General features: G+C 41.2%; 1 protein-coding gene across 3 annotated transcripts in view; it reads left to right on the forward strand.

Annotated features, from left to right (window-relative positions):
• Positions 1-24,868, forward strand: part of ANAPC4 (anaphase promoting complex subunit 4) — a 209,898-nt gene extending 185,030 nt beyond the window's left edge. For all 3 annotated transcript variants that reach the window (XM_053704079.1, XM_053704081.1, XM_053704080.1), the window contains 4 exons: positions 4,094-4,168; positions 22,263-22,430; positions 23,628-23,751; positions 24,526-24,868. In XM_053704079.1, coding sequence (XP_053560054.1) covers positions 4,094-4,168; positions 22,263-22,430; positions 23,628-23,751; positions 24,526-24,711 — 553 coding nt within the window. In that variant the 3' untranslated portion in view covers positions 24,712-24,868. The remainder of the gene's footprint in view (positions 1-4,093; positions 4,169-22,262; positions 22,431-23,627; positions 23,752-24,525) is intronic.
• Positions 24,869-27,371: the final 2,503 nt, after the last annotated feature.

Raw genomic sequence — 27,371 nt, forward strand, 5'->3', positions numbered from 1 at the left:
CATTAATCATATTTTGTTATGTGATCTGTGTGCTAATGTGTAGTGATGCTTAGGCTCATGGCTATTCAGAACATAACAGCCTTATCATCAGACTGCGCTGTCCTTTTGGACTGGTGCACCTTTTTTTGCTGGCTTACATGGTGCACCTTGTGACTGGGTGTGGTCACGTTGTAATTCCAGTTCCATACCCTGACCGAGTGACGACGGAGAGAGTCTTTTCGTTGGTTGTCTAGCTCAAAGGAGGTGGTGAGTGCCCCAGCCATTGGGGGTGTAATGTGCCGTTTAAGCTTTAGTCCATATTTGCAATCTCCGTTATGGAGGATTCTGATTTTTTTAGAGACAGACATCTCTGACTCGGAGTATACATCTTCCGAAGAGTATGAAATGGCCCATCAGTTATGTTCCCATTGCCGTTCTAGAGTATTCTCTTGCCCCCAATCAGGGAATGTAAGAGTGTGTTGAGCCATCCACCCCTGAGGATTCCATGTCCCGTGAGGCGCGTGCCCCAGAACCTTTTTTGCTATGCACGCAGGTGTCCCTATGGCCGTTACTCCTTCTCCGGAAGGCGGCCTGTTTCCTAAAGAGGTTACGGCACGGTTCCGCATGGCCATATCTATGGCGCTGGTACATTTATATCTCCCAAGAGAAGTATTTTTAAGATAGTGTCCGTGTTCTGTTAGCCAGGGTCCATCAAGCGTGAGATCGCCTGAGTCAGTTTGACCTTCTGGGGAAGCGATGGCCCCTGTGGCTTCAGAGGCCCTCCCTCTGGGCCCGGGGTCGTCAATCATTCCTGTGGGGGAACATTTTGCCTTCCGTTATAAGGCATGTTTTGGCGGTGCTGGAGGTTTCCGGTCCTACTGGGCCGAGGGATCCTCGGTCTTACGTGTCGGATGGCAAATTGGGTTAGACGTATAGGGGATGAAGACAATCTCCTTGACGTCTCTGTTTTTCTTTTCTTTCAATCTTTTCTTTTAAGTATCTGCTCCAGTTCTGAGCTTAGGAGAATAGGGCCTCTGATTGGCTTTTCCTATTAGCGCGCCCATTCTCCTTGGGCGCTCACCCTCGGGTTCTGCCTTCATTTTATTTGATCCAGTTATGATGTGTTTAATTTGTTTTATGAAGCTCATGTCTGTTATGATTTTCCGTTTTGGGAACGTTTCTTCTCTAGAACTGATACCTCCTCCCGTTCCTACTGTCGAGGGCGTTTCGGAGTCGGAGCCTGCTGAGGCTCCTCGTGAGGCTTTTTGGCTTTGGAACCGAAGTTCCTCCATTTCCCATGGGTTTGGATGACTATTTTCGTTTTCACTTTTGGTATCTTCTGGATGTCTGTTTTGTGTGGCCTAGTCGCGGTACCTCTCGTAGGTTGTTGGGGCTACTTGTTGCCCTTCTTTGGGTCATCTGTGTCTTCCTTACTTCTTCCCTTTTTAGTATGTTGCACGTTCTCTAGGCAGTGCAGGGGTTAGGGTTACTCCCTGTTGTTTTCCCCCCGGCATCTCCTGGTCGACTGGTCTGCCAGGAGTTGTGAGGCTCCTACCGTTTTTCCTGTGAGGTACAGGATTTTCCGGGAGGCTGACCCTTTAGGGGTCTTGGTGATATTATTACTTCTCATCCTAAGGGCCTGTAGGCCGGTGATGTAGCTCAGTTGGTAAAATACCCTGACTTCAATAAAGCCTGTTTTAAAGACCCATGGTCTCAGGTCCAAATCCCGGAGGGCTGACTCAGCCCTTCATCCTTCAAATTGAGTCTGTTCCGTGTAATCCGTGACCTTTAGCAGGGGGTGTTCCCCTTCGACTCTCGACTTTGGGTTTACAAGCAGAGGGTCCTGGTTCTGGACGCTCCTCCAGGTGCTGGTTGCCTTTTTCTTAGACCTGTTAAGATGTCTTTCTAGGCTCTTTGGTCTCTATATATTTCAAGCGTCCAATGTCCAGGGACATTGGGATGTACTGCCCAGGGTGCTCTTTTCCATATGAGGTAACTTGACAGTTCCTCAGGGGGTTTGAACTTCGACCGGTCTCTTTTTCTGGGGGTCTAGTTTATGACCATGACTCTAGTCTGAGAGTTCAAAGCTTTAGGTTTGAATCATCCGCTTGTCCCTTCTGGTCTCTACCTGGGGGTTAGCTTGCTGTCTTCCGGTGGGATCTGACAGTGATTGTCGGGGCAGTTATTGCACTTTGATGTGGACTTGTGGTTGTCTGTTTCCACTGAGCTGTTGGTATGACTGAATGGTTTTTCATCACTTGGTTTCACCATTCTCTCTTCTCTTCTCCATGCCTATGGCTGTGGAAGTGATTCCTTTGGCGTTTGTCCTCCTTCGGGGAGGTTTCTGAATACAGTTTCCATTGAGGCCCCAAGGTCCTTCTCATTTCCAAGGGGTTCTGTCCTTGTGTGCAAGAGGTCCGGGAGCTGGATTCTGGTCCTGGGACGCTGTAGTTTAGTGTCTATCTCCCTGGTTTGGGAGTGGTCTTTCTTAGGAGGTAGCTGTGTACGGGTACTAGAACCTGAGCACGTAGTATTTCTGTCATGGCTTGTGGTAGCAAGTGAGTTTTAAATAATGGTCAGAGTTGTGCCCCCATGGGGTCGTTCCCTTTTAGGCTCCTCCTTTGTCTTCTGAGGTGTGGTTCGAAGATTTTTATATCTTTGGTTTTCAGACGTTGCCAATCCTTTTGGACTGGGTCCGTTTCCTCGGAGTGGGGTCGGTGTTCTGACTGCTCTGTTGAGTCTTGACCATGTACATCCAGTTGATGCAGGCCTAGGTAGCCTAAGGGACCTCTACCCTGCCTAGTAGCTGAAGGCTTGGAGTTTGAGCCCTGCTGTGGCAGTCTTCTAATCTAGTCTCGTGCTTTCGGTGGGGGGTTCACAGTGTTTCATCCCTCTACTGTTTCATGTGCTGCTGGTTTGGATCTTCTTCTAAGGCGAGAGTTGCCGTCAATATTTTTCAACATTCTCTGTTGGTTGATCTCCCACAATGGCTTAGGGTCAGCCTTGCTGCCTTAAGGCTGGAGCTCAGAAATGGCTGTGTGTTTTCACAAGAGATCCTTTTTTTCTCTGATAGGATAATTAGTTTGTTTCAATCCTTGTCTGCAGGCATCCGAATTTCTTCAGCTTCATATTGTTTTTTTCCTATGTGGTCTACCTTTAGCGGTTGTGTCTGCTAAACTTTGGTACAGTGAGGAGCCTGTGGCTTCCCTGAAGCACCATAAATCGTATGGTGTTGTGTCAGGGAGCTGAGGGTAGACCTTGGTTCTAACTCATGTTCGCCTTTTTATAAGTGTGGAGTTGATCCCTGGTCCTTGTCCTTCTAGGGAGTTATTCGCTGGGTGGTTGTCTTTAGCAAGCTTGGGTTTGCTTTAGTCATTTTCCCCTTCGAGGGTAGGTGTATGTCTCTTCGTTCGGGTCAGGGGTTAGTTCGGTGCGATCAGAAAGCTCGTGGGACTTGGTCCCTCAGGGTTTTTTTGTGCTCAATAGATTCTAGAGATTCTGAGTAGTCTCTAAGATGGCCTTGCAGGTGTTAACTGAGGGGCAGTTACTTGGTCCTTTCAGGTTTTTAGCCCCTTGTGTCTAAGGGTTACAGGTTTTTTTTTTATCGGTGTTGGGTAATTTGAGGCTGTGGTGCCGCCTTCTGTGCCTGCCCTTTGTTTGCAATCAGTGTCCTCTATAGCTTGCGTATTGTTTTCCCAAAAGTTAATGAATGTAGCTGTGGACTCTTCCTGTTTAAGAAGAAAAACTAAAATTATGCTTACCTGATAATTTTTCTTCTGACGGCAAGAGTCCACAGCTCCACGCCCGTGTTTTTTCTATGGAGCGGCCATATTTTTGTTTTTATTCTTCTGGCACCTTTTTCACCCTGATATTTCTCCTACTGTTTCTTGTTCCCTTGGCAGAATGACTGGGGGATGAGGGAAGTAGGGGAGGTATTTAAGCCTTTGGCTGGGGTGTCTTTGCCGTCTCCTGGTGGCCAGGTTCTTAATTCCCAAAAGTAATGAATGCAGCTGCGGACTCTTCCCATCAGAAGAGAGGAAAATTATCAGGTAAGCATAATTTAAGTTTTTACCAATCTAACTTTTGGTTCTGTTTTTTTTATCTTCTATTTTAGGTCTACAAATAATGGCATTCGTGCTGTTGAATTCGCAAACTCAAATTGCAGCACTATAGAAAATCAAGAAACAAGGTAAATATTTAACAGTAGTACCTAGCACATACTTGATTTGACAGCAAAGTAAGGCTATATTTTTCTAGGTGGTAAACCTTATGATAATGTAATAAAAAATACTGTAACCCATGCCAACATTCAATCATATCCCCAGGATTATATGTCCCAATCAAATGATGCAGGATCCTCTAAGTGCATAGACTCCCCACCTGGAAGAAAAAGCACTTACCTGCTGACAGCTCACTAGGTATGAGAGGACACATGCTCCTCACAGAGACCTGTAGAAGAGAAAGAACAGAGTAAACCTACTCTGGCTTTCTATACCCTGGGCAGCAAATATGTTAGCTCACATTAATGCATTTCTGCTCCTGATCCTACCTACGCATGCTTTTGAAAAAAGTATACCAAGAGAACAAAGTAAATTTGATGTTTTTTTGTTTGTTTTTTAACTTACATGGTCTATCTGAATTATGAAAGATTAATTTTGACTTTCTGTCCCTTTTAATGCCTAAATAACCAATCATTATTCATTAAGAGCTATCAGGATTTGTAAGAGGTATATCATTGATATCTAATCTACAGAAAGTTTTTGTATTACTATCTTATCTAAAAGTACAAGATACAATAGACAAAGATTTTAAACTTGAAGATTCCATAATTATATGGGATTTTGATTCTATTACTTATGATTATCTGTTTACAACATTACATACATTTGGATTAAAAGGTAGAATCGTATAATTTTCTGACTTCCTCTCTTATTGTTAATTCTTCTATTTGAGATTCATTTGTATTATATAGAGGTACAAGACAAGGGTTCTTTCTCTCTCTTTAAAATTTGTGAAAATGTAAAAAGATGGTCCTGTTTTATAAAAGAACCCATAAAGCATGGCAAGAATTGTATAATTAAGTGATTTCCATTTCCATATATCAGAATACTACCCTATACAAGGTAACCCTCAATTTGTAGCTGAATTTACAATAAAGCCATTTTCTTCATAAATGGAAAGAGTCCACAGCTGCATTCATTACTTTTGGGAAATAAGAACCTGGCCACCAGGAGGAGGCAAAGACACCCCAGCCAAAGGCTTAAATACTCCTCCCACTCCCCTCATCCCCCAGTCATTCTTTGCCTTTCGTCCTAGGAGGTTGGCAGAGAAGTGTCAGAAGAGTCTTTCAGCTCCGCAAGCAATCAGCGTTGACGAGTTTTGCTGCCTGCTTTCTTCTCTCAAGTCCATGGCAGAGGCGACGCTTCTGTTGGTCACACTTGAAGGGCCGTGTTCCACTGCGTAGATTCCGGTAAGATCGTTTAATTTTACTTTCTCATGAATGTATTGTATTACTTATGTTTTTCCCGAGAGGCTACCACCTTGCGGGACTAACTATAACTTAGGGTCTCAGTGAGGCTCCTTTTTGTATCTTGAAATCAAGGATTAATATCTCCTAAGCGGGGTTATTGAACATGGTTTTTTTTTAATCATGTTTATGTGATTCAACCTGCTTATGTGTAGTATTACTTTGGCTTGAGGCCTTGTGGAACATAACGGCCTTGGTAGTAACGCGACCTTTACCGTGGGGCGCGCTTTTTTTTTACTCTACGGCCTATCTTGTGACCGGGCGTGTCACGTTTTTGCCTTTCCAGTTCTGCATTCCTGACCGCGTGGCGACGGAAATATTCTGGCCTGCTGGTGTCTGGTGCTAGGAGGTGGTGAGTGCCCCAGCCATTGGGGGTGTAAGGTGCCGTTTTAGATTTGTCTAATTTAGTCCAACCTTTTTGTATTCATTCTCAGTTATGGAGGTTTCTAATGTTAAGATTCAAGTGGTCTCTGATTCAGATTCTACTTATTGTGACGAATACGAACCGGCCCAGATGACGCATGACAGTTATGTTCCGAAGGCTGTTCTAGTGGGCCCAATTCCTCGGGACCGGGGAATCTAGGGGTCGCTGAGCCACCCGCCTCTGGGGGTTCTGTCCCTCGAGTGGCGAGTTCCCTACCACTTTCTGTTGCTACACGTGTGGGTGACCCAGATAATGCTTATCCTTCCCTGGAGGATGGTTTGTTCCCTCTGGAGGTTGCGGCACATTTCCGTATCCAAATTCTTATGGCGTTGGCACATCTACAGCTTCCAGATGTCTGCTTAAGATTGTGTTTGGGTTCCATGTTCTGGCATTGTTGGAGGATCCCATCCTTAATGGATATAGGGGTTCTGGGTCTTCCTCTCCGAATAGCTCTCAGAATTAATTATAAGGGGATGAAGTAATCTTTTTATAATTTGATTTGAGTATCTTTTCCTATCTGAGCTTGGTCGGGCAGGGTTCCGTTGGGCTGGTCCTGCGGGTGTGCCTGTTGTTATTGGGAGTTAACCTGCGGGTTGTCTTTGTTTTCTTTTTAATCCGGTTAGGATGTCTTTTATTGGATTTTACAAGCTCATGTTTTTTTTATATTCCTTTGGGTATTTTCTCTTCTGGAATCGATACTCGTGATTTCATGATCGCACTGGTTACTGCTACGGAAGTTGTTCTGGGGACGCGTAGTCCTCTGTCGTTTTATTCTCCCTTCCTGGGGGTGTGTGTCTCAGCCTTGCAAGTAAGGACTGAGGTTCAGCTCCTTATGGCTTGAGACCTAAATTTGGTTACGTTTCGCCTAGCTGGTCCGGTTTTAGCGCTGAGTGCTTACATTACTGTTTGTGTTTATTATCTTGTTTTTACAAGTTTCAACTAAGCATTCTGAGAGGACTTGCGGATCCGTGGGGCATGGGGGACTGGTTCAGTCATCGGCTCCGAGCTGGTTGTTTCGGACTCGGAGTTTCAGTCCGTCACACTCCATAGGTTCGATTCTTCGGAATTGAGTGTTTTTCCTTCCCCGCGTGGGTTGAGGATTGGAGGCTTTGGACCTCTTTGCCGCCGTTTTGGGCAGTCTTCCCTTCCCAGGGCTTTCGGACTTGTTCCTTTTTTTGGGACTCTTCCTTAGGGTTGAGATCTCTGGTCTGGGTAATTTTTCTTCTTAGCGGTTGAGGTCGCCATATGGGAGGACCTTGCATACTCCTTTTTCTGGGGGTTTGCCTTCTTTATTGTGATAATTGGCTATTTCTCTTATCCTAGCTATGTCTAGGGGTTGTTTCCGGGGTTGGGATGCTATGCATTCTTCTTACCTGGATGTTGTTCTCTGGGTTTGTACTCTGGAGATTGAGGCCTAGCCATATTGACTCGCTCTTTGGGTGACTTTGTCCCTGATGTTTTCCCTTCGGTTATGGAAGTGTGGGTATTATAGCCTGTTGGGCTTAGAATCTTCTTGGTTCTGGAGTGCCCTATTGCTCTTTGGAGTTGGACTTTTGTACGGGGTGTTCTCTTCCCCTTGGGTTGGGACTTTTTGTGAGAGTCTTCGAACCGGTCTACAGGTTGGTCTTACTTCCCGGTGTAGTCTGTTTTTTCTTCAGACGGGGTATGGTGTTCCGTGGGGTGATTTTTGTCTACACAATTCTGGGGCTCGGGCTTCTTTTAGGAAATTTTTATATTTCTATGTCTGGTCAGGAAGCCCTTATTCTCCAGGGAACGTGGACTATTTCTTATGGTCTTGGTCTCTGTGTGCTTAGGCTCCTTGCGGCCTGTCTTGTTCTTGAGGGTACGTGCTTTCCTTTTGAAGAGTTCCTTTTTCATGTTCATCAGGGGCGCCTGGATGATTTCGTCTCAGCTCTACTTCCAGCTTGGCCTTGTGAGCGTGTGCGCCGGTCTTGTCTGTGCCCTTCCCTTGAGGTGGGTTGTCTTGCTTTCCTAGAGGTGAGGTTTCCTCTCTCTGGAAGATGTTGCCCTGTCCTGTGTGTAGGAGGGTGGACAGGTTGTCCTGTTAATAGGGTGATTCTCTTTCTGGGATTGTTCTTTTCTGTCTGATTTTGCAGTTTCCATTCTGGACCGCATAGTTCCGCTTATCTTTATAGGTTCTCCTTTGGAGTGCCCGTTGTGGGTGCTATGGGGAGTTTGCCATAGAGTGTCAGGCTAGATTCATAAGACTTCTGTATTTTCTGCCTATCTCTATGGGGATCTTCCTTTCTGCTCTTTCTTTCGATGAGGGCTGATGGTTGGGGCCCTTCTGTTCCCTTGTATTTTAGTCCTGTTACTTGGGCTGGTCCGGTGTGGACTAGAATCTGTTATGAGCGTGTCTCCTCGGTTTGTGGTGGTCTGGAGAGCCTTTGTTTGAGGTTCTGGGCTCCTTGTTGCCCGGCTACATGTGTTGGCCTTGCGGCCTTGGATATCCTGAGTGTACCCACTAGCTTATGGATGTTACTCTATCTTCAGCTACTTTTTACTTCTTTTTTTCCAGTCATCTTGGTATGACTGCTGCGTTTGGTGCTCAGAGGCTGCTTCTCTGGGGTTATCGCACATGTTGGTGAGAATATCTTGATATTTTGAGTTCCTGGCGACTTGGGACTTTGGTTTCAGTCATTCGAGGCAATTGCTCTGATTTTTTTTCTAGAGAAGTTTGCTTCTCTGTTCTGTTTCCCGATCCAACCTTGTGGTTCAGTGCTGTCGGGGTCTGGGCGTTGCCTTCCCTTGTTTCAGGAAACCTTGGGGTCCCTGTGAGCGTGGTTCGCTTTTTGAGTTCCACTTTTATTTGGATTTTAATGCGCCCTGTTAAGGTGTTATTCCTCCATATCCTCTCCTTTTGGGAGTTTTCCTTTGTCTCCCTTTCTATGAATGGGTATGTGGTTGAGGTTCGTCCTTTGGGCGATGGTATCTTCTGGAGGAGTGTTGGCTCAGTTGTGTCAGTTTGCGGGCTCTAGTTCGGCTTGTGGACTATCTGTGGTTCAGTGTCCTTGGGGCCATGTTTTCTTTTTCAAATGTTTTCTGGCTTCGGACGAAGCAGATTTTTTTTTCTGGGGTTGTGGTTTCAGGTTTGGTTCTTTCAGAATGGGCCGCCTTTTGTACCCTGCCCCGTTTTAGCATTCAGGGTCCTCTATAGCTTGGGTATTGTTTTCCCAAAAGTAATGAATTCAACTGTGGACTCTTTCCATTTATGAAGAAAAACATAAATTATGCTTACCTGATAATTTTCTGTTCTTCAGATGGAAAGAGTCCACAGCTCCCCCGCCCGTGTTTTTATGGGGGCGGCTGTGATTTTTGTTCTTCTGGCACCTTTTCACCCTGTTGTTTCTTCTACTGTTCCTTGTTCCTCGGCAGAATGGCTGGGGGATGAGGGAAGTGGGAGGAATATTTAAGCCTTTGGCTGGGGTGTCTTTGCCGCCTCCTGGTGGCCAGGTTCTTATTTCCCAAAAGTAGTGAATGCAGCTGTGGACTCCTTCCATCTGAAGAAAAGAAAATTATCAAGTAAGCATAATTTATGTTTTTGAGAATGGGCAAAATTGGAGCTTGAACAACAAGTTAAAAGGGAACTTATGATTCCTAATAATAATTTATTTGGTATTATCAAATAAGTTATACTATGGATCTAATTGAACTATTTGGATATAATTGGAGCTCTGAATTTTTGGATAGGTTTCACTCCTAATTTAGGGGAGAGTCTTCTCTACATCCTCTTTGTATAAGTATATAATGTTTAAGAAAAGTGCTAAAATAACTTTAAGAAGCAAAAATAAATGGGAGGACTAGTTGTACATCAATCTTGCAGATAATATAACAACCAAAAGTATTAATTAAGACAGGGCTCGACAAACCCAGGAGCCAGGGAGGTATTTGTATATAGATCTATAGAGTATAACCCAAAAAGTTAGGATCCAGGGGTAAAATTCTAGGAGCCAGTGGCTCGGTGGCTCCTAACTTTTTGGGTTATTCTCCATAGATCTATATACAAATACCACTATCTGGCTCCTAAAAATATTTCTGGCTCTTAAATATTCTTACTGGCTGACAGATTTGTCGAGCACTGAATTAAGACCTCTTTAGTGATGTATTATCAGGAAGCACAAATTCAAATTATTCATATGACTTATTTAACATCAGATAGGGTGACTAAAATCATTAGAATAAGAGAAATCTTGTGTAATAAATGTGGAGCAAGGAACGCAAATATATTACATTGCTTCTGGTATTGTCATAAAATTAGAAAATTCTGGTATAAAGCTTCTAATTGGCTTTGTAGGTTATATCAGATAAGAGTACATCTTAAAGTCCAAAACATTATTTCTTTCATGTAATTAGCAAGAGTCCATGAGCTAGTGACGTATGGGATATACATTCCTACCAGGAGGGGCAAAGTTTCCCAAACCTTAAAATGCCTATAAATACACCCCTCACCACACCCACAAATCAGTTTTACAAACTTTGCCTCCTATGGAGGTGGTGAAGTAAGTTTGTGCTAGATTCTACGTTGATATGCGCTCCGCAGCAGGTTGGAGTCCGGTTTTCCTCTCAGCGTGCAGTGAATGTCAGAGGGATGTGAGGAGAGTATTGCCTATTTGAATTCAATGATCTCCTTCTACGGGGTCTATTTCATAGGTTCTCTGTTATCGGTCGTAGAGATTCATCTCTTACCTCACTTTTCAGATCGACGATATACTCTTATATATACCATTACCTCTACTGATTCTTGTTTCAGTACTGGTTTGGCTTTCTACTACATGTAGATGAGTGTCCTGGGGTAAGTAAGTCTTATTTTCTGTGACACTCTAAGCTATGGTTGGGCACTTTTATATAAAGTTCTAAATATATGTATTCAAACATTTATTTGCCTTGACTCAGGATGTTCAACGTTCCTTATTTCAGACAGTCAGTTTCATATTTGGGATAATGCATATGAATAAATCAAATTTTTTTTTTTTCTGTTTCCGGCGTCATACGTGTCGCCGGAAGTTGCGTCATTTTTGACGTTTTTTTGCGCCAAAAGTGTCGGCGTTCCGGATGTGGCGTCATTTTTGGCGCCAAAAGCATTTAGGCGCCAAATAATGTGGGCGTCTTTTTTTGGCGCTAAAAAATATGGGCGTCACTTTTGTCTCCACATTATTTAAGTCTCATTATTTATTGCTTCTGGTTGCTAGAAGCTTGTTCACTGGCATTTTTTCCCATTCCTGAAACTGTCATTTAAGGAATTTGATCAATTTTGCTTTATATGTTGTTTTTTCTATTACATATTGCAAGATGTCCCAGATTGACACTGAGGCAGAAGATACTTCTGGAAAAACGCTGCCTGGTGCTGGATCTACCAAAGTTAAGTGTATCTGTTGTAAACTTGTGGTATCTGTTCCTCCAGCTGTTGTTTGTAATGAATGTCATGACAAACTTGTTAATGCAGATAATATTTCCTTTAGTAATGTTACATTACCTGTTGCGGTTCCGTCAACATCTAATACTCAGAGTGTTCCTGTTAACATAAGAGATTTTGTTTCTAAATCCATTAAGAAGGCTATGTCTGTTATTCCCCCTTCTAGTAAACGTAAAAGGTCTTTTAAAACTTCTCATTTTTCAGATGAATTTTTAAATGAACATCATCATTCTGATTCTGATAGTGGTTCCTCTGGTTCAGAGGATTCTGTTTCAGAGGTTGATGCTGATAAATCTTCATATTTATTCAAAATGGAATTTATTTACTTAAAGAGGTCTTAATTGCATTAGAAATAGAGGATTCTGGTCCTCTTGATACTAAATCTAAACGTTTAAATAAGGTTTTTAAAACTCCTGTAGTTATTCCAGAGGTTTTTCCTGTCCCTGATGCTATTTCTGAAGTAATCTCCAGGGAATGGAATAATTTGGGTAATTCATTTACTCCTTCTAAACGTTTTAAGCAATTATATCCTGTGCCATCTGACAGATTAGAATTTTGGGACAAAATCCCTAAGGTTGATGGGGCTGTCTCTACTCTTGCTAAACGTACTACTATTCCTACGGCAGATAGTACTTCCTTTAAGGATCCTTTAGATAGGAAGATTGAATCCTTTCTAAGAAAAGCTTACTTATGTTCCGGTAATCTTCTTAGACCTGCTGTATCTTTAGCGGATATTGCTGCAGCTTCATCTTTTTGGTTAGAAGCTTTAGCGCAACAAGTAACAGATCATAATTCTCATAGCATTGTTAATCTTCTTCAACATGCTAATAACTTTATTTGTGATGCCATCTTTTGATATCATTAGAGTTGATGTCAGGTATATGTCTCTAGCTATTTTAGCTAGAAGAGCTTTATGGCTTAAAACTTGGAATGCTGATATGTCTTCCAAGTCAACTTTGCTTTCCCTTTCTTTCCAGGGTAATAAATTATTTGGTTCTCAGTTGGATTCTATTATTTCAACTGTTACTGGAGGGAAAGGAACTTTTTTACCACAGGATAAAAAATCTAAAGGTAAATTTAGGTCTAATAATCGTTTTCGTTCCTTTCGTCACAATAAGGAACAAAAGCCTGATCCTTCATCCACAGGAGCGGTGTCAGTTTGGAAATCATCTCCAGTCTGGAATAAATCCAAGCCTTTTAGAAAACCTAAGCCAGCTCCCAAGTCCTCATGAAGGTGCGGCCCTCATTCCAGCCCAGCTGGTAGGGGGCAGATTACGATTTTTCAAAGAAATTTGGATCAATTCAATTCACAATCTTTGGATTCAAAGCATTGTTTCAGAAGGGTACAGAATTGGCTTCAAAATAAGGCCTCCTGCAAAGAGATTTTTTCTTTCCCGTGTCCCAGTAAATCCAGCGAAGGCTCAAGCATTTCTGAAATGTGTTTCAGATCTAGAGTTGGCTGGAGTAATTATGCCAGTTCCAGTTCTGGAACAGGGACTGGGGTTTTATTCAAATCTCTTCATTGTACCAAAGAAGGAGAATTCCTTCAGACCAGTTCTGGATCTAAAATTATTGAATCGTTATGTAAGGATACCAACATTCAAAATGGTAACTATAAGGACTATCCTGCCTTTTGTTCAGCAAGGGCATTATATGTCCACAATAGAGTTACAGGATGCATATCTGCATATTCCGATTCATCCAGATCACTATCAGTTTCTGAGATTCTCTTTCCTAGACAAGCATTACCAGTTTGTGGCTCTGCCGTTTGGCCTAGCAACAGCTCCAAGAATTTTTACAAAGGTTCTCGGTGCCCTTCTGTCTGTAATCAGAGAACAGGGTATTGTGGTATTTCCTTATTTGGACGATATCTTGGTACTTGCTCAGTCTTCACATTTAGCAGAATCTCATACGAATCGACTTGTGTTGTTTCTTCAAGATCATGGTTGGAGGATCAATTTACCGAAAAGTTCATTGATTCCTCAGACAAGGGTAACCTTTTTAGGTTTCCAGATAGATTCAGCGTCCATGACTCTGTCTCTGACAGACAAGAGACGTCTAAAATTGATCTCAGCTTGTCGAAACCTTCAATCACAATCATTCCCTTCGGTAGCCTTATGCATGGAAATTCTAGGTCTTATGACTGCTGCATCGGACGCGATCCCCTTTGCTCGTTTTCACATGCGACCTCTTCAGCTCTGTATGCTGAACCAGTGGTGCAGGGATTACACAAAGATATCTCAATTAATATCTTTAAAACCGATTGTACGACACTCTCTGACGTGGTGGACAGATCACCATCGTTTAGTTCAGGGGGCTTCTTTTGTTCTTCCGACCTGGACTATAATTTCAACAGATGCAAGTCTGACAGGTTGGGGAGCTGTTTGGGGGTCTCTGACAGCACAAGGGGTTTGGGAATCTCAGGAGGTGAGATTGCCAATCAATATTTTGGAACTCCGTGCAATTTTCAGAGCTCTTCAGTTTTGGCCTCTTCTGAAGAGAGAATCGTTCATTTGTTTTCAGACAGACAATGTCACAACTGTGGCATACATCAATCATCAAGGAGGGACTCACAGTCCTCTGGCTATGAAAGAAGTATCTCGAATACTGGTTTGGGCGGAATCCAGCTCCTGTCTAGTTTCTGCGGTTCATATTCCAGGTATAGACAATTGGGAAGCGGATTATCTCAGTCGCCAAACGTTACATCCGGGCGAATGGTCTCTTCACCCAGAGGTATTTCTTCAGATTGTTCAAATGTGGGGACTTCCAGAAATAGATCTGATGGCCTCTCATCTAAACAAGAAACTTCCCAGGTATCTGTCCAGATCCAGGGATCCTCAAGCGGAAGCAGTGGATGCATTGTCACTTCCTTGGAAGTATCATCCTGCCTATATCTTTCCGCCTCTAGTTCTTCTTCCAAGAGTAATCTCCAAGATTCTGAAGGAATGCTCGTTTGTTCTGCTGGTGGCTCCAGCATTGCCTCACAGGTTTTGGTATGCGGATCTTGTCCGGATGGCCTCTTGCCAACCGTGGACTCTTCCGTTAAGACCAGACCTTCTGTTGCAAGGTCCTTTTTTCCATCAGGATCTCAAATCCTTAAATTTAACGGTATGGAGATTGAACGCTTGATTCTTAGTCAAAGAGGTTTCTCTGACTCTGTGATTAATACTATGTTACAGGCTCGTAAATCCGTATCTAGGAAGATATATTATAGAGTCTGGAAGACTTACATTTCTTGGTGTCTTTCTCATCATTTTTCCTGGCATTCTTTCAGAATTCCGAGAATTTTACAGTTTCTTCAGGATGGTTTGGATAAGGGTTTGTCTGCAAGTTTCTTGAAAGGACAAATCTCTGCTCTTTCTGTTCTTTTTCACAGAAAGATTGCTAATCTTCCTGATATTCATTGTTTTGTACAAGCTTTGGTTCATATAAAACCTGTCATTAAGTCAATTTCTCCTCCTTGGAGTTTGAATTTGGTTCTGGGGGCTCTTCAAGCTCCTCCGTTTGAACCTATGCATTCATTGGACATTAAATTACTTTCTTGGAAAGTTTTGTTTCTTTTGGCCATCTCTTCTGCTAGAAGAGTTTCTGAATTATCTGCTCTTTCTCCAACATTGGTGTGTCCGGTCCACGGCGTCATCCATTACTTGTGGGAAATATTCTCCCCCACAGGGAAAGGCAAGGAGAGCACACAGCAAGAGCTGTCCATATAGCTCCCCCTCTGGCTCCGCCCCCCAGTCATTCTCCTTGCCGCTCTGAACAAGGAGCATCTACCACGGGGATGGCGAGGAGTTTGTGGTGTTAGTTGTAGTTTTTTATTCTTCTATCAAGAGTTTGTTATTTTAAAATAGTGCTGGCTTGTACTATTTACTCTATAACAGAAAAGTGATGAAGATTTCTGTTTAAGAGGGCTATGATTTTAGCAGACAGTAACTAAAATCCATTACTGTTATCACGCAGGACTGTTGAAACAAGAGAACTTCAGTTGGGGGTAACAGTTTGCAGACTCATCTGTTTCAGGTATGACTGGTCTCCTTCTAACAACACAGGCTAATGCTAGATGACAGTCATATTTCCCCTCAGGGGAAAAGGTAAGCCATTTTTCTTTCACCTCAGCAAAAAAGATAACAGGCTTCCCCTTTTTGTTTTTTATGCTGGTAGACACTGTTAGGGGCAAAATCGATTGGTTTTTATTACAATATGATACCATTTGAAATATTTTATAAGCTCACATACACTGGGGAACGTTTTTTATTGATCTGGCTTGTTTTTAGACACCTAAATCTAGTCAGGAAGGCCCCTTCACTCTAGTGTGCTGAGGGAGGAAGCCTCATTTTGGTGCTTCAGCTGCACAGTTGATTTACAAGGCAGTGCATGCAGATAGGGTCCTGTGGCTCAGAAAGTGACTCCAAAAGGCTTTTTTCTGTGAATGGTGACCCCTAAGGAAGGTAAAAAGCTGCAACAAGGCTGTAGCAGGGATTGTAGTGTATAAAAACGGTTAAATCCAACAATTAGCTCCGGTTTGCTTGTTTTAAGAGCTAGAGTCTCCATATTTGCTGTGCAATACTTTCTAAGCATTAAGACACTGGGGTCCAAATTTCAGAAAAATCGGATATTGCCTTCATAGTTTTTTGAACATTCAGAAATAAATGTCATTTTATTATTTAAAGAGACAGTAACGTTTTTGTTTAAAATCGTTTTTATTGCATTGTTTGCCTGCCTAAATCTGTTTAACATGTCTGTTCCATCAGATAACCTGTTAGAATTCAAGGGACTTCCTCCAAAGGGAAGGTTCCACTTGTCTCGCTTATCTTCAGACCAGATAAAGAAACAGGCATTCTTACATTGTGTAAGAGACCTATCAAAGATGGGAGTGATAAACCCAGTCCCCTCCGGGGAACAAGGTCTAGGTTTTTACTCAAACCTGTTTGTGGTTCCCAAAAAAGAGGGAACTTTCAGGCCAATTCTGGATTTAAAGATATTAAACAAGTTCCTCAGAGTTCCATCCTTCAAGATGGAAACCATTCGGACAATCTTACCAACAATCCAGCAGGGTCAATTTTTCACTACCGTGGATCTAAAGGATGCGTATCTGCATATCCCAATCCACAAATCTTATCATCAGTTCCTGAGGTTCGCCTTTCTGGACAAACATTACCAGTTTGTGGCTCTTCCATTCGGTTTAGCCACCGCTCCCAGAATTTTCACAAAGGTGCTAGGGTCCCTTCTAGCGGTCTTAAGGCCGAGGGGCATCGCTGTAGCACCTTATCTAGACGACATCCTAATCCAAGCGTCGTCCCTTTCCAAAGCGAGGGCTCATACAGACATTGTGTTGGCCTTTCTCAGATCTCACGGGTGGAAGGTGAACATAGAAAAAAGTTCACTGTCACCGTCCACAAGGGTTCCTTTTCTGGGAACAATAATAGATTCTATGGAAATGAAGATCTTTCTCACAGAAGTCAGAAAGGCAAAGCTTCTAAAAGCTTGTCGAGTTCTTCATTCTATTCCTCAACCCTCCATAGCTCAATGCATGGAAGTAATAGGACTAATGGTCGCAGCAATGGATGTGGTTCCTTTTGCTCGAATTCATCTAAGACCATTACAGCTATGCATGCTCAGTCAGTGGAATGGGGACTATACAGACTTGTCTCCCCAAATTCAAGTAGATCAGGTAACCAGGGACTCACTTCTCTGGTGGTTGACCCAGGATCACCTGTCTCAGGGAATGAGTTTCCGCAGACCGGAGTGGGTCATCGTCACGACCGACGCCAGCCTCTTGGGGTGGGGCGCGGTCTGGGACTCCCTGAAAGCTCAGGGCCTATGGTCGCGGGAAGAGTCGCTTCTCCCGATAAACATTTTGGAACTAAGAGCTATATTCAATGCGCTCCTGGCTTGGCCTCAGCTAGCGGAAGCCAGGTTCATAAGATTTCAGTCGGACAACATAACGACTGTTGCGTACATCAATCATCAGGGGGGAACAAAGAGTTCCCTAGCGATGAAGGAAGTAACCAAGATAATCCAATGGGCAGAGAATCACTCCTGCCATCTATCTGCTATTCACATCCCAGGAGTAGACAACTGGGAGGCGGACTATTTGAGTCGTCAGACTTTCCATCCGGGGGAGTGGGAACTCCATCCGGAGGTCTTTGCTCAGTTAACCCAATTATGGGGCATTCCAGACATGGATCTAATGGCGTCCCGTCAGAACTTCAAGATACCTTGCTACGGGTCCAGATCCAGGGATCCCAAGGCGACTCTAGTGGATGCATTAGTGGCGCCTTGGTCGTTCAACCTAGCATATGTGTTTCCACCGTTTCCTCTCCTTCCCAGGCTCATAGCCAGGATCAAACAGGAGAAGGCCTCAGTGATTCTGATAGCTCCTGCGTGGCCACGCAGGACTTGGTATGCAGACCTGGTGAATATATCATCGGCTCCACCATGGAAGCTACCTTTGAGACAGGATCTTCTAGTACAAGGTCCATTTGAACATCCAAATCTAGTTTCTCTGCAGCTGACTGCTTGGAAATTGAACGCTTGATTTTATCCAAGCGTGGGTTTTCAAATTCTGTAATAGATACTCTGGTCCAAGCCAGAAAACCTGTGACTAGAAAGATTTACCATAAAATATGGAAAAGATATATCTGTTGGTGTGAATCCAAAGGATTCTCCTGTAGTAAGATTAAAATTCCAAAGATTCTCTCCTTTCTCCAAGAAGGTTTGGATAAAGGGTTGTCAGCTAGTTCTCTAAAAGGACAGATTTCTGCATTATCCGTCTTGTTGCACAAACGACTGGCAGCTTTGCCAGATGTACAAGCTTTTGTTCAGGCTTTGGTTAGAATCAAGCCTGTTTACAGACCCATGACTCCTCCTTGGAGTCTAAATTTAGTTCTTTCAGTTCTTCAAGGGGTTCCGTTTGAACCTTTACATTCCATAGATATTAAGTTATTATCTTGGAAAGTTCTGTTTTTGGTTGCTATTTCTTCTGCTAGAAGAGTTTCTGAATTATCTGCTTTGCAGTGTAATCCACCATATCTGGTTTTTCATTCAGATAAGGTTGTTTTGCGTACTAAGCCTGGTTTTCTTCCAAAAGTTGTTTCCAACAAGAACATCAACCAGGAAATAGTTGTTCCTTCTTTGTGTCCGAATCCAGTTTCAAAGAAGGAACGTTTATTACACAATTTAGATGTTGTTCGTGCTTTAAAGTTCTATTTAGAAGCAACAAAAGATTTTAGACAAACCTCATCTTTGTTTGTCGTTTACTCTGGTAAGAGGAGAGGTCAAAAAGCTACTGCTACCTCTCTCTCTTTCTGGCTGAAAAGCATTATCCGCTTGGCTTATGAGACTGCCGGACGGCAGCCTCCTGACCGTATCACAGCTCACTCTACTAGGGCTGTGGCTTCTACATGGGCCTACAAGAACGAGGCTTCTGTTGACCAGATATGTAAGGCAGCAACTTGGTCTTCTCTGCACACTTTTGCCAAATTCTACAAATTTGATACTTTTGCTTCTTCGGAGGCTATTTTTGGGAGAAAGGTTTTGCAAGCCGTGGTGCCTTCCGTTTAGGTAACCTGATTTGCTCCCTCCCTTCATCCGTGTCCTAAAGCTTTGGTATTGGTTCCCACAAGTAATGGATGACGCCGTGGACCGGACACACCAATGTTGGAGAAAACAGAATTTATGCTTACCTGATAAATTACTTTCTCCAACGGTGTGTCCGGTCCACGGCCCGCCCTGGTTTTTTAATCAGGTTGAAAAAAATTTCTTTATACACTACAGTCACCACGGCACCCTATAGTTTCTCCTTTTTCTCCTAACCGTCGGTCGAATGACTGGGGGGCGGAGCCAGAGGGGGAGCTATATGGACAGCTCTTGCTGTGTGCTCTCCTTGCCTTTCCCTGTGGGGGAGAATATTTCCCACAAGTAATGGATGACGCCGTGGACCGGACACACCGTTGGAGAAAGTAATTTATCAGGTAAGCATAAATTCTGTTTTCTTGTGAGTCTCCTTTTCTGATTTTTCATCAGGATAAGGCGGTGTTGCGAACTTCTTTTAAATTTTTACCTAAGGTTGTGAATTCTAACAACATTAGTAGAGAAATTGTGGTTCCTTCATTATGTCCTAATCCTAAGAATTCTAAGGAGAGATCATTGCATTCTTTGGATGTAGTTAGAGCTTTGAAATATTATGTTGAAGCTACTAAGACTTTCCGAAAGACTTCTAGTCTTTTTGTTATCTTTTCCGGTTCTAGGAAAGGTCAGAAGGCCTCTGCCATTTCTTTGGCATCTTGGTTGAAATCTTTAATTCATCATGCTTATGTCGAGTCGGGTAAAACTCCGCCTCAAAGGATTACAGCTAATTCTACTAGGTCAGTTTCTACTTCCTGGGCGTTTAGGAATGAAGCTTCGGTTGATCAGATTTGCAAAGCAGCAACTTGGTCTTCTTTGCATACTTTTACTAAATTCTACCATTTTGATGTGTTTTCTTCTTCTGAAGCAGTTTTTGGTAGAAAAGTACTTCAGGCAGCTGTTTCAGTTTGATTCTTCTGCTTATAATTTCAGTTTTTTTCATTATAAGATTTAAACTTTATTTTGGGTGTGGATTATTTTCAGCGGAATTGGCTGTCTTTATTTTATCCCTCCCTCTCTAGTGACTCTTGCGTGGAAGATCCACATCTTGGGTAGTCATTATCCCATACGTCACTAGCTCATGGACTCTTGCTAATTACATGAAAGAAAACATAATTTATGTAAGAACTTACCTGATAAATTCATTTCTTTCATATTAGCAAGAGTCCATGAGGCCCACCCTTTTTGTGGTGGTTATAATTTTTTTGTATAAAGCACAATTATTCCAATTCCTTATTTTTTATGCTTTCGCACTTTTTTCTTATCACCCCACTTCTTGGCTATGCGTTAAACTGATTTGTGGGTGTGGTGAGGGGTGTATTTATAGGCATTTTGAGGTTTGGGAAACTTTGCCCCTCCTGGTAGGAATGTATATCCCATACGTCACTAGCTCATGGACTCTTGCTAATATGAAAGAAATGAATTTATCAGGTAAGTTCTTACATAAATTATGTTTTTCTTATTAGACGGCTTTAAGTATAAAGAAAATACTAGATTCATAAACATGACAATTTTGGCTGGGCGAAAAATCATATTAAAATTATGAAAGTGTCGGAGAGGGCCATTGCTAGGGAATTTGATTTCTGACCTTCATAATCAGATTATAAAAGAACAGGTGGATGCTCTCTTACACATATAGAAGGTCAAATAAGAAGTTTTATACAGAAATGGGAACAATTTATTTTATCTCAGGAAAGAGGCTTCCAAACGCAGGTTATATATCCTTTTTTTTTTTAATACCACATTAATGATGGAATATAGAACTAGATTACAATGGGTATTTGCGGATGAGTAAGGAGTTAGAGGAGAGAGAATTATTTAAGATTTTTTTGGAAATCACTATTGTTAGTAGTTTTTAATACACGATTAACTTATAATTTGTCGTGCAGTGAAAATGAATACATTATATTTTGACAACTTTGGTATAACTCAAAAGTTGTCTAATTGTACAAGGAAAACGTCATTTAACTACAATTGTAATAATCACAAAAAGAGTTTTGTACATCAAGTTTGCATTTTGGGAACAAATGTTGATTGATCCACTGTTTTCATTTTTTGTTGCTGATAATGTGTATTAGCAAGCTGTAATATGTATTGTGAAAACATTTATTAACGAAACTAATAAAAAAACAAACCGAGCTAGCCTTGAGAAGTCAGAACACTATCAGACAAGGTACTGGAGTTAATAGTGAGAACAGTAGTTCCATGCATCAATTGTTCTAAAAGCTCTGGAGGTGGTGTAAACGTTTGACTATACTTCAGTATGTATGTATTTGTGTGTACACATTATATGAAAAGACCAGTCCAGTCGCTAAATACGATTGAACTTCCATGCGGGCGAGTTACATGTTGCTAGATTACTGACAATGCGTCTGTTTCAAGTGCCAATGTTTAGCTTTAGTTTCACTGTAGTGGCAATATCTTAATGCCAGTGAACCGTTGACAAAAAATAGGAAAGTATATGACTCTGAAAAGAAGAAAAGGGCAGGTAATATGAAAAAGAAAAGTGAGAGAGACTATTCAAAGGGTGCTTGATGATGACACGGGGATAAACCTTTTTAAATAAATTTGAATGTTACAATTTTTTTTTTGCCCTTTATTTAATATAAATTTAATACACAAATGCAGACAAGCACAGATGATTAACGTTTCTTGTGATCTAAGTTTTTGCCGTAACTCGTCCAGCAGGCAAGAGGATTTTTTTTTTTTTTTTTAAATTATATGCCCTGTGTTTATCTCACAATAACTTATCACACTGAAATGGTACTGTGCTTGCTTTAATTACTTCAAGGGCAGCACATACTTTCATATTGGGCAAGGTAAGCATCTGCTTTAGGTTCATGGGCAGCAAAACCACTATTCTGAAATCTCTTGGTGAATTGGCATAGTGGGTTGGAAAGGGAATAAATACTGTACTTATTTGTTGAAATATTGTTTTTCCTGGTGTCTATTATCACACTAAAACCCCTTTTTCTACATTGTCTACAAACCTGTGACTACAAAAAAAGCAGGGTTCTTGGACACAGTTGTTTCTTAGTGAATGCTATCACTGAATGTTGTAGGACAGCGATGGCGAACATTGGCACTCCATATGTTTCCAATGATGCTCCACTGGACTTCAGAGCGCCTAAGCATCATGGGAAATGTAGTTGTGAAACCTCTGGAGTGCCAAGGTTCGCCATGACTGTTATACGATAACAATATATTGAGAATATGGGAAATTTTATGGGGTTCCTCAAGCTTGAACACCTTTTATGTGGTTTTTCATTCAGTTGGTACAGCTGCCTGGATGCCCATTTCTATGAAGATGATATTGTCACCATAGTACTAAAGGAGAATTCTGAACAGGAGGGGAAAGATCGGATTTTGGCCCAGCTGCCATTGTCACTGGCATTTTGTGATGAACAAGAAAATCAATTCAGCTGGGATGCTAGTAAAAGGTGAGAGACATAACATAATCACCTTTTTACTACATTTTTACATACTGTTTCCCTCCTACATTTGGGTAAGCAATATGTCTTCAAGTGCCATTAATTGTTTGCAATTTTGAGAACATTCTCTTTGGCCATAGGTGGTTGATTATAAGTGGAGTCTTGATTGAGCAACTTAAAGGGACAGGGAACCCCAAAAATGTCATTCATGATAGAACATACAATTTTAAACAACTTTTAAATGTACTTTTATTATCATATGCTTCATTCTCTTGTTATCCTTTGCTGAAGGAACAACATTGCACTACTGGCAACTAGCTGAACACATCTAGGTAGCCAATCACAAGAGACAAGTGTGTGCAAGCACCAATCAGCAGCTAGCTCCCACTAGTGTAGGTTTTATGCATATTTATTTTCAACAACGGATACCAAGAGTACAAAGCACATTTAAAAATAGAAGTGATTTTAAAAGTGCCTTAAAATGACATGCTCTGAGTGTTTAACCCCTGCAGAGGGATTGAAAGCATTGCTGCTCTCAAATGGGAGACCACCATTGATCGTGCTACTGCCACCTCTGATTTGACTGATGGTCTTGTTCTTGTCTTGAACTGCAATGCTTGTAGTTCTTGAGTCAGACTTCACATTGTTCAATAACTTTTCAGTTAAAAACACAGGTAAAGTTGGCGTCCTTCAATGTATCTAATCTTTAAGTCCTCCCACTACGAAGGAATGTAGGGACACTGACATTTTTACCCAAGTATAAAACGCACCATGTCTGTATTTCCTTTGGGTTTGAAAAATAAATTAATTTGTTAACAAACATTGGAGTAGGTAAGGTGGACTTCTGAGTCTACTTATTTATATTCAATTTTAATAAGAAACTTTGGAAGTATCTAATTTTTGGCCTATAATAACAGAGGTCCTGTATCAGAACAGCCTATTAAAAATGACTCCCTTTTCCTTTTCTCAATCAAGCTGAAATCTCTTCTGTTTGTTACTTGAATTTTATGAAATAAAAATGGATATTTTGCGGCCAATGAAGAGCTATTGTGGTGATGATCAGAAATTTCTTTTAATTATTCTCTTAGATTTTCAACACAAATATGTTCTAGTTAAGTATATTCTTTTTAATATATTTGGTTTGGTAAAACACAAAACTGGATACTTTGTCTCTAGTTAATGTTTACTCTTGCTCCCCTTCTGCAGCCTAGAAGAGCAGTGCAGAGACATACCCACACGTACTGTTTATTTGGAGAGCCAGTGGAGGGTGCTTGAAAACATGAAAGCACATTACGTCTCTGTGAACGGAATACGCAAAGTAGCCTGTGTGGTGGGTATATGTATGGCCATTTAACATCATAGCAATTTGTTATTAGTTGGTTGAATAAATCCAGAAAATGGCCGCCGCTTGCTTTATTCATCTCGTTTTAGTGCCAGATTTATAAAGGCAAAAGTGCAAAACACACAGATATCTGTGTTTATCCAGATATTTGTGTTGCGCTTTTCATAATAAATCCGGCACTGGAAAAAGCTGAATGTCGCAAACTGTGGTCATTTTTGGGATTTGCCTAACAAACTAATAACCAATTGCTCACGTTTAATAGCAACCATATTCTATTTGTTTATTGGAGGACATAAAGGTATCATTAGTCAGCCCTTCTCAACTCCAGTCCACAAGGAATTGTGCAGGTCATATTTAATAGATGTCTCTTCCTGACCACCTTAGGAGGGAAAATATGTCAAGTCTGAAGATGCATGAGGACTGGAGTTGAGATGCACTGATCTAAGTAGACCTATGAGGAAGCATTGCTTCACACTTAAACAGCATTGACTGATGCATTTTACATTCCAAATCTGAACGCAGATTCGTTATACATTCCAAAGCTGATCTGTTTGTTCCACAGCAGGAAAATCGTTGACTCATTAGTGATCATCATAACCAAAGTAGGTTAACATTTTTAAAATATGGGAAATTCTTTTTGTTCTATTAGCATTACATGTACACATAGGTAACAAAGTGATCTCATTCACAGCAGTTATTTGCAACAACAAAAAACACTTATCACGTTTTATTTTTATTCACACAAACATTTTTTTACATTAGCTGAGTTCCAACCTACGACATATTAGAGTGTTTGAGATGGATGAAGATGATGCAGAAAATGAGGAGGAAGAAGAGGATGAGTCGCAATCCCAGGATGTGACAGCGGAAGATGAAGAACTAAATCATTCTATAGCTGATGTGCAAACAAGTTCAGCTGATGTGACAGAGGAAAGTTTAGACTCCTGATATATTTATGAAAGGTGGAGAAAAAAAGTGTTCTAGCAACAACTCTGTAAAATTGTAATTAAACATTATATTAATGTTCAATTCACTGAGCTTTGATTTATAAGAAATAACCAGTTTAGAAAATGGAGCTGATATTCTGCAAATAAACGTTCTAGTTGTTTGTGCCAGTGGTTAATTTCTTGTGATCACTTTATCTAAAGGCTTTAAAATAGCTGACCAGGACAATTCCCATTTTTAAAGTGGTCTTCAGATCCAGACAATCCTTGCTTCTTTGTGCAAACAGGATGTCAGACTTATCTCTAGTGTTACCTCCTTCCAGATTTAATCTATACTATAAAACGGCAAACTTATCCAAGGGCACCACATGGTTTGATGTCTTCTAAAACGATTAACTGTAAGTAAGAGTGAAAGGTATCACTCACTAATGTAGAGCACCTCCAGGTGCTTATAAGTGCAAGCTAGGACTTCCCAGATGCCTAACTTGACTGTGTTCCCTGGTCTCCAGAAGCACTCGGTGTGATACACCAACTTCTGATCCTCTGGGACAATACCATTTAATTGTTTTATTAAAACCAGATTATATTACATAACCAAGGTAAGAGGAGAGATACGTTTGCTGGTGCTCTAGTACCAAAGTTTTGTTAAAACTATACTTTGTAATGTGCATACAACTGATGTGCTAACTCATGGGTTAGCAACTGGAAGTCCTGAGGATTCCCTGATTGTTGGCTCCTATCTTTCCTCCAGAACAGGAAAGGACATTCCACCTTTACTCCCTCATTAAAGGAATATGAAATCCAAAAATGTTCATTTGTTATTCACACAGAGCATACTATTTAAAAAAAAAAACTTTCAAATTTACTTATCAAATTTGCTTCATTCCCATGATATTCTGTGTTGAGGAGGAGATACCTAGGTAGGCATCTGGCGCACTACATGGCAGGAAATAGTGCTGCCATCTAGAGCTCTTGCAAATGGGTAACATTATTGCAAAAATGCTGCCAAATAGTGCTCCAGAAATGGGTCGGCTCTTAAGCATCTATCCCTGCTTTTCAACAAAAGAAACCAAGAGAACAAAGAAAAAATATTCTAAGTAAATTAGAAAGTTATTTAAAATTGCATGCTCTATCTGAATCGAGAAAAATCTGCTGTACTTACTTTTTCAGACGCTCTTCCTGAAGGTTTTATTTATTTATTTTTACTCTCAAGCACGTTTGCTGTGTCGCCCTCCTTTTGAAACGTTTACTATGACGTCCTCTCTCTGCGCTGTATTGTGTGCATTGGTTATTTAAAATTCCTATATCATGCATCAAGGGCTATCCTATACAGATGCTTTGTTTTACTTGCATTATATATATATTTTTGTTTTGCAAAATCATTTTTTTTTTTCAGTTTTTTGCCATAATGGAGCAGCAACCTGTCCCTGAAGTTACCATTGGAACTGAGCCCACTAAACACCTTTCTACTAAAACTAAGTGTGCTTATTGTAAAACTACTGAAGTAGCTTCTTCGGGGGCTACTTATCAAGCCGTCTACTTTTCTGGCTTCGCCGGCCCAATACGTCCGCCTAAGCTCGCCTACCTTCGCCGCCGCGGACCTTGAATACGTTCGCCTAAGTTATCAAATAAAGCTGTCAAAAAGCCGCGGGGCGATGAGCAGCGGACTGTGACAGTTATCACTCATCCGATCTCGCTGCCCTTCGGCTTTTTCCCAGCTTTATTGCTAGCCTGTCACTAAGCACTCACACTAAACTACACTGTTCTACCCCCTATACCGGCGCCCCCGCAACTAAATAAAGTTACTAACCCCTAAACCGCCGCTCCTAGACCCCGCCGCAAGTCTTATAAATGTATTAACCCCTAAACCGCCGCTCCCGGACACCGCTGCCACCTACATTATACCTAGTAACCCCTATCCTGCCCCCCTATACCGTCGCCCTCTATTATAAAATTATTAACCCCTATCCTGCTGATCCCGCACCTCTCCGCAACTAAATAAATAGTTTAACCCCTAAACCGCTGCTCCATGAACCCGCCGCAACCTATAATAAATTTATTAACCCCTATCCTGCCCCCCACTACGCCGCCGCCACTGTAATAAAATGATTAACCCCTAAACCTAAGTCTAACCCTAACCATAACGCCCCCCTAACTTAAATATTAATTAAATAAATCTAAATAAATTAACTCTTATTAACTAAATGAATCCTATTTAAAACTAAATACTTACCTTTAAAATAAACCCTAATATAGCTACAATATAAATAATAATTATATTCTAGCTATCTTAGGATTTATTTTTATTTTACAGGTACCTTTCAATTTATTTTAACCATGTACAATAGCTATTAAATAGTTATTAACTATTTAATAGCTTACCTAGCTAAAATAAAGAGAAATGTACCTGTGAAATAAATCCTAACCTAAGTTACAATTACACCTAACACTACACTATACTTTAATAAATTATTCCTATTTAAAAATAAATACTTACCTGTAAAATAAACCCTAAGATAACTACAATGTAATTAATAATTATATTCTAGCTATCTTAGGATTTATATTTATTTTACAGGTAACTTTGTATTTATTTTAGCTAGTTAGAATAGTTATTAAATAGTTATTAACTATTTAATAACTACCTAGCTAAAAGAAATACAA

Source organism: Bombina bombina, chromosome 2, assembly GCF_027579735.1.
Source record: "Bombina bombina isolate aBomBom1 chromosome 2, aBomBom1.pri, whole genome shotgun sequence".
NCBI classification, from domain to species: Eukaryota; Metazoa; Chordata; class Amphibia; order Anura; family Bombinatoridae; genus Bombina; species Bombina bombina.